This window comes from Barbus barbus, assembly GCF_936440315.1.
Source record: "Barbus barbus genome assembly, chromosome: 23".
NCBI lineage: Eukaryota > Metazoa > Chordata > Actinopteri > Cypriniformes > Cyprinidae > Barbus > Barbus barbus.
Window position 1 is genome coordinate 9,636,837 of NC_136751.1, and position 13,176 is coordinate 9,650,012.

At 38.8% G+C, this 13,176-nt stretch overlaps 2 protein-coding genes across 3 annotated transcripts; one reads left to right on the forward strand and one right to left on the reverse strand.

Annotated features, from left to right (window-relative positions):
• Positions 1-25: 25 nt before the first annotated feature.
• LOC306842949 (uncharacterized protein) lies at positions 26-2,992 on the reverse strand. 2 transcript variants are annotated; one of them, XM_079374165.1, is made up of 3 exons: positions 2,758-2,981; positions 2,063-2,288; positions 26-1,318 (listed from the first exon to the last, which is right to left on the reverse strand). In XM_079374165.1, exons 2-3 carry the CDS (start codon positions 2,219-2,221, stop codon positions 404-406), a joined length of 1,074 nt encoding a protein of 357 aa, XP_079230291.1. In that variant the 5' UTR covers positions 2,222-2,288; positions 2,758-2,981; the 3' UTR covers positions 26-403. The 2 variants fall into 2 exon arrangements, with proteins under 2 accessions (XP_079230291.1, XP_079230292.1); XM_079374166.1 differs by having other exon boundaries at positions 256-1,318; positions 2,441-2,992.
• A 305-nt stretch (positions 2,993-3,297) lies between these two features.
• Positions 3,298-6,748, forward strand: LOC306842551 (protein phosphatase 1 regulatory subunit 3E). The gene has a single exon (XM_079373489.1). The coding sequence runs from the start codon at positions 3,351-3,353 to the stop codon at positions 4,266-4,268; it is 918 nt and encodes a 305-aa protein (XP_079229615.1). The 5' UTR covers positions 3,298-3,350; the 3' UTR covers positions 4,269-6,748.
• The last annotated feature ends 6,428 nt before the right edge of the window (positions 6,749-13,176 follow it).

Sequence of the window (13,176 nt, forward strand, 5' to 3'; positions counted from 1 at the left end):
TGCATTTTTTTGGTTTTTGGTTTTTGATTATCTCTTATGATCTTAGTATTCAAAGCCATATACCGATGGCAAAGGATATAGTACTAATCAATTGTATAATTTGTAAAGAATTCTGCTGTTAATCAGGTTAATTTTTTTAGTGAATGTTGGACAGTGCTTAGCTAGTTTGAACACTGAACATGCATAGTAACATAGCATGGCTCTGAGTAATTGGATGCTGCATTCTCAGAAAAAAAAAACATCAGACTTCTCTTTATCTCTTTATGTTGAGTTGTTGTCTTCATGTAGTATACATTTTTAAGTAAACTGAAGTGTGAAGCTTTTGTTCTAAGCCTCTAAATGCTTATTTGACTCCAAACAGTATGGTGCAACAATGTACAGAGAGTTCAAGGATCAATAATAGTCACATAGGCATGTGTAATCTCGTTCCAGTCAGCATTAGTCGATGAGCTTCAGGTCTTTTCAGATCTCTTGCTTTGTGGCTAGAATACAATCTATAACTGATGTTGTTCCTGGTAGAAGGCCTTGCCAATTCTTCCTGCCTGAGGTTTCTTCCCAGAGCATAGAAAGCCTGGGGTAATGTATTTGACACAGTGCTAGAGGGTAAATCATACTTTTGACAAGTTATGTTAAAAATAGTTGGCAGGTGATTGCTTTCCTGGGACAGCCAATGCTTTGTGCGGGGAGATCCCTTTAACCTGTAGCCGTTCTCTTCTGGAATAAAGTCTGTGAGGGCCTTGAAGACATTTCCTGGGTCACCATTAACACTCAATCTTTCACTGGGAGTGACAGCTCCGGTGGCATCAGGCACCATGGCCTTGGTGACAACTTCTGCTGGATGGAAATCTGTTGGCTCAACTCTTTTAAAAAGAGTGTAGTTCCTCAGGTTTCTGGACTCTTTGACAGGCGGCAACACACTAAAGCTTCTGATGCTAAGAGCAACTGTATTTTTCTTCAGGATTTGACATGGTTCTGTATGGTAACGGCAGACTGATGGTGATTTTTGTTTACACTGATCATCTCCAGACAGCAATTTGTTGATTAATGGTTCTGACATATTTTGCAGAGATAAACTGAGAGAGTATAGTTCATCTGAAGAGGTATTGTCAGTTTCCCCTGCAAGATCTAGAAGGGTTGGGGCAGTCTTTCTGAAAGTTTTCATTGAATTTCCAGCAGAGCAGTAGATTGGCAGATCAGAAAGATTAAGGTCCGCACAGAGGAGACAGTGAGAGTCTATGATGTCTTGCTTGATTTGTTTCCCCTTCCTTGGCGTTTGAAGAAATACACCAAAAGGAGGAAATCTCCCCCAACCTTCAACCTGTTAAAAAACAAAAATGCAGTCTGTGAGTTTCTTACTTTGAAATGATTAACACTACAGAAGCTTCATCTGGAATGCATATACATACCACAAAGTTTACATGGCTTTTACACACAAGATGTATTTACAGACTGTTCAGTGCTGCATAGAGACGGCACAGCTGCATTTACACAGACGTTACAACTTATGAAGTTAACGTTTTATGAAATGGTGGATATACAAAATAATGAATTAAAATAATTATAATCATAAAAACCTTTGGAATGGTAAATAATGCATTGATACACTAATGCAGCCAAACTACTGTTAATACAGTGTTATGAGGGACCAAGGGAGGAACACAAGCAAATGATTACAAATGGGTGATCTTTTGTTTAAATTAAAACCCATTTGTAATTATTTATGTGGTCCTCATTCAATCCCTTACAGACTATATAGGGTTCATAACACCAATCTATTAAACTACTAGGCCTACTAATAATAATACTAATAATAGCATGAATTCCTTATTATACATCAGTGGATAATAATATTAATAATAATGGTAAATTTATACAATTCCCAAACGAATGTATGGTTTAGCTACAATTAACAACAAAATAGTGATACAAAGAGGGACAACGACTGATAAACATAAATGATACAGCAATATCAATGGGTATATGAGTTAGTTGAGGGGAAAGCATTGTCAAAATATGTATGTTTCTTTTTCAGATGTGTTTTTTGAGAACAAACATGACTCACAGCATCTTCCCAGCCGGTGCGGTTCTGAAGCAAAGGTATGCTATGCTCCCTGCAACAATCCTCTTCGCTGAGATCCAACAACACATCGACATGCTGTCTGCCCGAGGACTGCGTCATCTTTATTGTGCTGTCAGCAGTCGCCTGCTGTCTCTCAGCCATCAGTATAGTCTGATGCACGGACTTCAGTGCTATTCATTCCGGACTGCTTCAGTAACAGCCAACGCAACTACAACAAAAGAGATTTCTGTACAAATAAGTTTACCTGTAAGGAAACCATGTTTAATAACACGCTAATTTACTACTGAAAGACTGCATGAAACAAAGCGTAAATGCATGCATCATATGAATAACAAACAGTAAGTAGCCTAAACAACTTACGTTAGTTTTGACAACACTAACATCGCAACATGGTGGGCAATAAAAAATAAGTATAGATGCATAAACCGGTAGCATATGCGCGAGCGGGTGTTTAGAGAGTCCTGTTGCCATGATAACCGTGGGAGAGGATGACGTATGGAAAATGGGGTGTTTTTGTACACTTGTTGTTAGTAGGGTAGCCTACATATTGTTAAAACATTCAAGTCTTTAAAATTAAATAGTAGTCTATATTACACTGCGTGGTAGTTTGGGTAATTTATTATTTTAATATGGTCTATCCATTTAAGGCATTCGCGACATAATGATTATTTACTTACGTATCGCATGCTTCGTTTTCTTAATTTTGTGAAAATTTGAAAGGTCCTACATGAATCCCTCTCTCTATAGCTAATTGTTGCATAAGCTATGCAAAATAAATACCGATATGAGCAGACATTATTGATAATAGCTAGGTATCATATTCTTATTGATTTTTTTTAAAGAAAGTTTGCTCTAAATTGTTATTGCGGTGTTTCATCTACTGTGAGACGTGATCCAGCGCACGGACTGCTTGTGGCTGAGGGGGGGTGTCAAGTTGAGGGGTGGGCTTATGAATATTAATTACTGAAACGCACCGTTCAGTTCAGTTGATTGGCTGAAAGGAATGAGTGCTAGTCAGCTGACGAATAAACGTTGGCTTATGAATATTAATTATGTTTCTTGACCTAGAGATTGAGGAAGGTTGGCGAGAAACGTCGGCTTGACCTAATTAATATTCATAACCTAAAGCTTTGCCATAGTAGGCATCTCTCAGCAAAGATTGGTTCAGATATCCGCACTACAACCATAACTCCCGTAGCCTACAATGCGGAAGGACACTTAACATCAGACCTAGACTGAAACATTCTCAAAGGATTCTGCGGACTCTTTTATGGAAGCCGCTGCTGTGGTAATGCTGCCTCCCAAGAATTGCATCCCCAGAAACTACAGTTGTATCGCCGGGCTGTTCGGAAGCTTGACAGCAGCAGAGCAAAAGCTGGAGGACGGAGAAGAGATGGAGGGAGAGGAGGGCAAGAATGGGGACTGCGAATCGTTTGAAATCAGCGTAGTGCATGAAAAACCGAGAGGAAGGGAGTCATTCCTGAAGCCCCCGCCTAGCCCGACCCAGCGCCGCAGGTGCAAGTCTCTCCCCACATCGGCTGAAAGAGCAAAATTAGAGATCGCACGAAGCCGGAGCCCAAGCAGTCAGAAAAAGGTACGCTTCGCTGACTCTCTGGGCTTGGACCTGATTTCTATCAAACACTTTAACGACACGGATATGCCTGAGGTACCAGACCGCATTATTGACAAATTCAAAAAAGCCAGAGCTCTGCACTTTAACAATTTCGACAAATCCAACATTTCAACCCAGTCCGTGTTTATGGAGCTGCTCTTCACAAATCCAGGATCCCTGCCAGACTTCCTCGACAGAGTTTCTTCTGTGAAGGTTTTACTGGAGTCTGTTCAGGCGGATGAGTTCAGCCTCTCGGGGGTCGTGCGGGTTCTTAACGTGGCTTTCGAAAAAAAGGTCTATTTGAGGTACACCTTAAATAACTGGACGAGATTTATGGATATTCTGGCGTCTTACGTCCCCCATTCCAGCGACGGGCAGACTGACCAGTTTAGCTTCAAAATCATCACCCCGACCTTTCTGGAGTTTGGAGGAACGCTGCAGTTTGCCATCAAGTACTGTGTCGTGGGAGGGGAATTTTGGGACAACAACAATGGGAATAATTACAGAGTAAGAAGGCATAGATTTAAAATTTCTCCTCCGAGGGAATGGGAAAACGGCTGGATCCATTTTATTTAGTGCGCGCTTCTATGGCGATGCTTGCTCGTGAATATTAATTTGGTGACTTCCATCGAAGTAATAATCATGAGCCAATTCTTCGCCATAGTACGATTAGTAATCTCTCCAGCAGTGTACCCTGAAGGAGCTGGTTACTGACCTTCCATGAAAAACGCATGTAGCATTCATGTAACACCGTTGTCTGTGCTTTGGTCATTGCTTAAATGATGGTAGAGAATAGAAAATTAAATTGACGTCAAAAAGGTAGCCACTAACATGTAACATTATATTTCCATCGTTGTAATGCACCGATTGGTGAACTGCAGCACATGGAAGGTCATGGAGACAAGACCCCTTCTGCAGTCATTAAAATGAGAAGCACCATTTAAATGAACCCAGTTTACATTTAGCTTCAGTGTATTGTGCTGTAATAGGATATTGTGTAATAATGACATAATCCACGGTGAGCCTGTTAACTTACTCTTCAGTTCAAGTGAAATCATGGTGCTTCAGCATCACCGTGCTTCTTTCACATCAACCCAGGTTTAGGCTACCTCTGAGGAAGATTGTTGATACCGTAATAAATTAAACCTTTATTAGAGCATATGCCTTGGATCCACGTAAAAATTGCAACCAGTTGCGCTCTGCCTGCTGCGAGCAGGCCTTGAACAAGTGCCTCTTGAGGCCAGGGGAATAAGGATTACAGCATAGCTCTTACAGAGACAGAGCAAAAGTGAATTTACAGAGCCGCTGAGGTGTCTTGCTTTAGCAATCTATGTGCAGCAATTCAATATTGCCTACAATTTCTCTCCCTCAGAAAACATGCAGGCTGTCGACTGTTTTGTTTCACTTTTCAAGTCATCAAAAAATGTACCCTGTTTATATTGTAGTTGGTATAGTCCACTCAAGAATGAAAATTCTCTCACCATTTGCTCACCCTCATGTCATCCCAGATGTGCATTTCTTTCTTTATTTGGACACAAAGATTTTTAGAAAAATATTCTATACACATTAACAAAAGGGGTCTTTTTTGGGGGGTGGACTATCCCTTTAATGCATGTTACTGGTCTTATTGTGAATAATTCATCCTTGCATGTTTGCTTTTCTTGTGATATGCTCACTGGACATCTAAAACGCAGTTACGTTCAGCGACCATTCCAGTTGGAAACACTTACTTTTCACAATCCAGTCAACAACTGATTGATAAAATCAAGTCGTGCCTAACATTTTTTCTTGCTCATTTTCACTCTGAAATATGTCACAATACAATAGTAGTCAGTCGCAACTTCGGTTTCAGAAAATGATTTTGTATTTAAGGCCCTGATTAAATAAAATTCTGTTAACATTCAAACCACATCAGTCTTAATAATTACTATTAAGCTCGTATATAACAGTTTATAGGTGATATATAATTGTTGAAGAAGGAAGGTATTCTGCGGTTTATATACATCTTTTCTGTGTGTGTGTGTGTGTGTTTACTTTTGCAACCCTGCTGACCCAACTGAGTATGATGGGCATGCTTAATTTTCAGATTTCTATAGTGTTGCATCTTTCTCATGGCCATTTCATAATTTTTGACTTTTCACCATCATTTAAATCATGTTTTTCATACCATCCCCCATCAGCAATGACGTCACCTAAATTAATATACTTAAGCTTCATAGTAATTATTAAGATTGATGTGGTTTGGAATTGGTAAAGTGTGTTTGGAAAAAATATATGATCAGAATATCGATTATGCATGCACTGTATGTCTACCCCCCCCCCACCCACCCAACATTTTTATGAAAAAGTCATTCTAAAATGACAGAAATTTGCATGACAGCACGATACTAAAGTGGCTCTGTATAATAATCCCTGTTAAAAATACCTTTGTGAAAAAATAGAACAAGGTAAAGTTTTGTCATTTAATAATTGACATATAACTCAAAGTTACGTTTCTGTGGGTTATATATATAATGCCAGTGCTTTTTTTTTCTTGCACAGCTGCTACACTATAGTTTTGTGTTTACTGTATATCACTGGGGTATCTTGCTTTAGACATCATAAATACTTTTTGCACTAAATATAGTTAATATCCACCGATTTATTTATTTGGTAACTGTTTAATAAGTAGAATCATATACAGCCAGTCAGGCACTGTCACAAAATAAACTCCTTCAAGGGGTCCTGATCAGGTACGTTGGGATCCTGGTCAAATAGGGGGTTATTTTATAATGATAACCGGCTGTTTATATATAATCTTGTACTAACCTAAGACCAAAAACATATCTACTGTGAAGAATCTCTCACTCTTCCAACAATTCCAGGTTTATTCTCTTTTTAATCAGATGATAACATATTGATTTTTTTTTTACAAAACCAAATGAGTATTTTCAGATTTTCAGGGATGATTAACATTTAAAAACGCCGTGAAGTGAAGTTATTGGCTTTCGTGATAAAACCATAACAATTGAAAATGTTTAATATACCTCACATTGTGTAAGCTAATAAATCTTGGTAATTTGTGTTGTTTTATAAATGTTTTTAATTACTTAACGTGGGTGAAGGTCAGTGAAGTATTTCAAGCCATACGTGAAATATTGTAGATTTGAAGATTGGATTTCAGTGACGAAAGCACACTGAAAGAATTATGTCTAATAATAATATATATGATATAATAATATATTCTCCATAGTGAAGTATTCACCTTATCTTTACACTGTAAAAATAAATTGTTGATTCAACTTAAAATAATTTGTTACCCCGCTGTCTTAAAATTTCTAGTTTATTCAACTAAAATATTCCAGTTGTCCCTTAAAATTAACATTGAGTCATTTAAAATTTTGCCTAAATTTAAAAAGTTGCCTAAACTAAAGATTTTAAGTCCGCGGGGTAACAAATTATTTTATGCTGAACAACTTTTTGGAACAATTTTTTTTTTTTTTTTAGAGTGTAGAAGGTTGTTGAAAGTTCTCATGATGAGCATTGTAATGTTTGAAGCAGAAGTCATAACAAATGTCAGCTGGGAAGATTTTAAAACGTTTGGCCAATTCATAAATCTGTAAGATCTTACCTTCATGTTGTGGAAATATATAAGACAGAAGACAATGAGCACAGTGTTGAAAAGGGGCGGGGCTACATAAGGTCTATAGCGAGTTACTGCCACTGAAGCTGGCCTATCAGGTTGCAGCGCAGATTAAATGACTCTCTGACAGAGGGCTGCATTGGGTTTGGGCTCCGCGTGACCCGACGCAAATCTCGCGGGAGCGGGAGGTTTTACCTTTGCTGCGGGCGGTCAGTAGTGGTGGAAATTTTGATTCTTTCCAGAGACTCGTTCATTTTTCGTTCGTTCACCAAAATGATTCGTTCAGATTCGTTCACTAATTCGTTCAGTGACCATTTTTCCATATTACACAAATACGTCAGCATGTGCGGCAAAATGTGTTGTTCAACTAACGTATTTACTTGTTACAAAATAAAAACCGATTTGGCTTCATTAAAAAGTGTGCCCTTCTCATTAAATGAATAAAATAAGTCTAAATAAGTGATCAAAGTCATTACTCTTTTTATCTTTTAAATTACACTCTTTTCGGATGACCAAAGCACAAGTGTTTTTTTATTTGTTTGCATACTAGGCTAGTTAACATTTAATTGTTTAGGCAGAGATTTACACGTTCAAATCTGAGATTATGTTAAACGAGGAGTTATTCTGTATGTAAAATATGAATATAAACAAGCGTGCACAGTACGGATACCTGTGCTTTGCATCCGCTTTCTGCTGATTGATGAACTAGATTGACAGAATGGCCGACCTACCCGGTCAACGAACTGGGTATAGCTACCAGTTCGTTCAATTCGTTCACGAACGGGAGATCTCTCTCTCGTTCAGACTCAAAACAGAGCCATCTCGGTCAATGATGCTATTATATTCGTTCGTTCGTTCGATCCAACCAATTACATGCCCCTTCTAAACCCGAGCTGAAATGCTATTTGCTGACGTGAGTCACGTGACGCAAATGAGATGGGATGACGTGACGCAAATAATCAATACTGCCATATTTTTTTTATGTTTCACAGTTTTTAAACAAACAAAAGTGCATGACATGACTAACATAATGAAATATTTTTTTATTTAAAAGTATGTAACTGTTCAAACATAAAACAACAATAATATAAATAAATAAAACAAAATGATAAATAAAAAAAAATAAAAATAAAACAATAATATAAAAAAATAAAACAAAGAACCAGTTGTTCGAACGACGAACGTAATAATGAGACGAGATGTATGTATGTAACAGTTCATTTGACTCTTTCAAACTCAAAGCAACTCAATGAAGGGCGTATTCGTTCACTAGATTCAACAAATCACATGCTCCGTCCTCGTATCATACTCGAAGGCTATTGGCTCGAGGTTTAGTCATTCTTTGACAGATGAAACGGTCCAGAGCTACGCTTGCGCGCAATAGCGGCGCGCTGCGGTGGAGGGAGGAATTTCAGTGAACGAGAAATATGAGTCAATGGATTACGTGAACGAGAATGATTCGTTCACCTAAAAGATTCGTTCAAAAAGAACGATTCGTTCACGAACCTAACATCACTAGCGGTCAGAAAATTTTGCGGGAGACCCGCGCGAATCGGTGGGATTTGGCGTGCAATAAAAATGGAGTCAACACATGAAGTTGAGAAGAAAATTAAAGCAACGCAAGGCAGATCAGACATCTGGAAACAATTCTCAATTGTCACGGAAAAAAATGGGAAAGAATTAAACTTCGTTAGTTGCGATAAATGTGCAAAAGTGTTCGTTTATAACGTACATAAATGTAACAGACACCTCTGCCCTGAGGCGACATACCTGCACAGTTCTCTGTGGTCAAAGCAAGCTCTCATTCCCCAATACAGCACTTCCTGCTCACGTTAAGCAAGAAACTACAGAAAAATGTGTTGCACTTTGCTGTAAAGATATCAGACCGTTTGACTTTGTTGCCGGGAAAGGCTTTGTTGACATTGTTCAGCACTTTGTTAATGCAGCAGGTATGGTACATTTGATGTGAGAGATGCTCTTCCACATACGTTTTAAAACGGAGGTGCCCATATTTTTGTTTTAACGGTTAATATTTTATAATGGTAATAAAAAATACTCAATGTTTTTTGTCACGTGTGGTGCTTTGGTTTAGCATTACTTCATCTTATTTAAACGCAATCATGTTTAAAGCCTGTTATTCTGGATGTTAACTTATTTAGTTTGAGTATTTCTGAACATTTTTCACAAGCTCTGAGAGAAAGTCCGCGGGAGTGGACACAAACATTGCGTGCGCGGGCGGGAGTGGAACTCGCAGGTTGCGGGAGCGGGCGGCCCTGGTCAGAAATTCAGCGGGAGCGGGCGGGTGCGGGTTTAAGAAAACAGTCCCGCGCAGGGCTCTACTCTCTGATCCTCTTTGTTGAAATCACAGCCCCCCTTCTCAATTCTCAACCCCCCACAGCAACAGCTACAGTTGATGATTGAACATAGAAAATCAAGTCACCCAAGCTTTCTTCATTAGTGCCCTATAAACATTTTGACATCAGTCAAAAATTGTTAAGCACTTTTATTTAAGACTTTTTTTGGTCTATAGCTGCACTTTGAGTAGTTTATTACTGAATGACAAATTATTGTAAAGCTGAACCTTTCACAAAGTATGAATACTGCATCCTTTGTAAACTTATACAGCATTCAAAAAGAATTCAGATACCTTATATATTTCATTATTTATTTAATAATATAATTATAGTTATATATTTATAATGATATATTTTGTTACATTTTATTATGTTGCATCCTTATGCTAAAATGAATCATCTAAAACAGCGATGGGCAATTTCGGTCCTGGAGGGCCACTGTCCTGCAGAGTTTAGCTCCAACCCTAATCAAACACACCTGCTTGTAGCTTTCTAGTGATCTTGATTCTTGAAGACCTTGATTAGCTGGTTCAGGTGTGTTTGATTAGGGTTGGAGCTAAACTCTGCAGGACAGCAGCACTCCAGGACCGAAGTTGCCCATCCCTGATCTAAAAGATGGAATGCACCTAAACTAAATTTGAAGTGTCACAGCAAAGAGTCTGAATATTTAACCTATATCAATGTGATATTTCAATAAACTTGAAAATGTGTTTTTTGTTGTTGTTTGGGGCATCGGTAAGCATTTTAGCATAAGGCTGCAACATAAAATGTGAAGAAAAAAAAAAGAGTGAATACTTTCTGAATGACTCCTGCACAAATAAACATCCTGCTTTTCATGAACATCCACAAGCTCTTATATGCCATTCTTTGTAATGTTTTCTTCATCACTGGGTTTCTTCTAGTCTTTTTTTCTCTTTTAAACTAAGGGTTTGGGACAGCAAGTTGAAGCAAAAGGCTTGCGATTTTAGGTTTTGTTGTAATTATGTATTGTTTAAAATAGTTTGATCTTTGTGGGGAAAATAAATGTATGTACTGTTATGTCCAGTAAATATGTACTGTTGTTTTACAAATTATATTCTGTTTGTTTTAACCTATGCAATTCCTGTCTTTACTGTTTCTGTTTTGCAAATGTATCATGTGTGTCATGTTGTTAATTGTTGTTTTTCTTTGGAATAGTAATACTGTGTCTTTTGCTTGCATGTACAGACATCCTGCATCTTTATTTATATGGTGAAGGTCTAATGTAGCATAATTGAGTCTAAACAAGAATTAAATACATTTTGAGGTATCAACATTCAACTCTGTAATACCTCATTGTTCCTCAGCTTTACCCACTGTGTAGAGTGTTGAAGAGGGAAATGCACACTCCTCAATTCTCTGTTTGCTAATAAAATGCTGTTATAGTATAAAATGCTGAAGTGAAGTCATTTGAAGTTCCATAATCTCCTACTTATTACTTTTTGAAAGTCACTTACAAAACCTACATAATCATTTACTTGGACTAATGGGGCTCTGTCTTCTAATTTTATATATAATTTATTACTAGTCATTCAAGGTTAAACCTCATGGCCCTGACAGAGACCTGGATCAAACCAGAAGACAATGTTACACCTGCAGCACTCTCTAATAATTTCTCCTTTTCCCACACCCCCCGTTTGACTGGAAGAGGTGGAGGTACTGGTCTGCTCATCTCTAATAAATGGTCATTTACTCCTTTACCTTCTCTGAGTATCAACAGCTCTTTTGAATCACATTCGGTTACTATTACCTACCCTCTAAAAATCCATTTTGTAGTTGTTTATCGTCCTCCAGGACCACTAGGTAACTTTGTGGATGAATTAGATTTATTGCTCTCAACCTTTCCTGAGGATGGTACTCCCTTTGTCTTACTTGGAGACTTCAACATCCACCTAGATAAACCTCAGGCTGCAGACTTCCACACTCTGCTTGCGTCTTTTGATCTCAAGAGAGTGCTAACTACGGCTACTACTCCACTGATCATGTGCTGGTTACTCCACTACACACCTCAGATCACTTCCTCCTCACTCTTAACCTCAACATGATTCCTGACACATCACATACCCCTCCACATCTCACTTTTCGACGTAACTTGCGTTCACTCTCACCCTCCCAGCTATCTGCTATGGTTTCATCTTCACTTCCTCCCCCTAAACAGTTATCCTCTCTTGATGCTAACAGTGCTACTGATACTGTTCCACTCTGACGTCTTGTTTAAATACTTTCGTTCTAAACTCAGGGCCGCAGAAAGGGTATGGCGCAAATCACGAAATCCTTCTGACCTTAATTTATATCGATCACTCCTCTCTGACTTCTCTGCTAATGTTTCCACTGCTAAAAGGACATACTATCATGACAAAATTAACAATTCGCCTAACTCTCGCATGCTCTTTAAAACATTTTCCTCCCTCCTTTGTCCTCCTCCTCCTCCTCCTTCATCATCTCTAACAGCTGACGACTTTGCCACATTCTTCATTAATAAAATTACAAACCTCACTGCACAATTTTCCACACCACAATCTATCAAACATATCTTTCCAGCAAACATACACTCGTTCACATCCTTCTCTCCACTCTGAGGCAGAGGTCTCTAAACTCATCCTTTCCAGTCATCCTACTACCTGTCCGCTTGATCCTATTCCATCTCATCTCCTTCAAGCCATTTCTCCTGCAGTTGTACCTGCACTCACTCACATCGTTAATACATCCCTTCACACTGGTATTTTTCCCTCAGCATTTAAACAGGCTCGTATAACTCCACTTCTTAAAAAACCCACTCTTAACCCAACTCTTTTAGGGAACTTCCCTTCTTCCTTTCATTGCAAAAACACTTGAACGAGTTGTGTTCAACCAAGTCTCTGTCTTTCTCACACAGAACAACCTCCTGGACAGTAACCAATCTGGCTTCAGAAGTGGACATTCGACTGAAACTGCCTTGCTTTCTGTTGTTGAAGCCCTAACACTTGCACAAGCGGCTTCCAAATCTTCATTACTTATCTTGCTGGCTCTGTCTGCTGCTTTTGATACAGTCAACCATCAGATCCTTTTGTCAACCCTATTGAGAAAGGGCATCTCAGGAACCGCACTCCAGTGGTTTGAGTCTTACCTCTCGGATAGGTCCTTCAAAGTATCTTGGAGAGGTGAGGTATCCAAGCCGCAACATCTAACTACTGGGGTGCCTCAGGGCTCAGTTCTTGGACTAATTATCTTTTCTGTCTATATGGCATCACTAGGTTCTGTCATTCAGAAACATGGCTTTTCATATCACTGCTATGCTGATGACACTCAACTCTACCTCTCATTCCATCCTGATGATCCGACGATAGCTGCTCGCATCTCAGTGTGTCTAACAGACATTTCTTGCTGGATGATGGACCATCACCTTCAACTCAACCTAGCTAAGACAGAACTGCTTGTGGTTTCAGCTAACCCATCGCTTCATCACAATCTCACCTTCCAGTTAGGCTCATCTACCATAACTCCTTCAAAA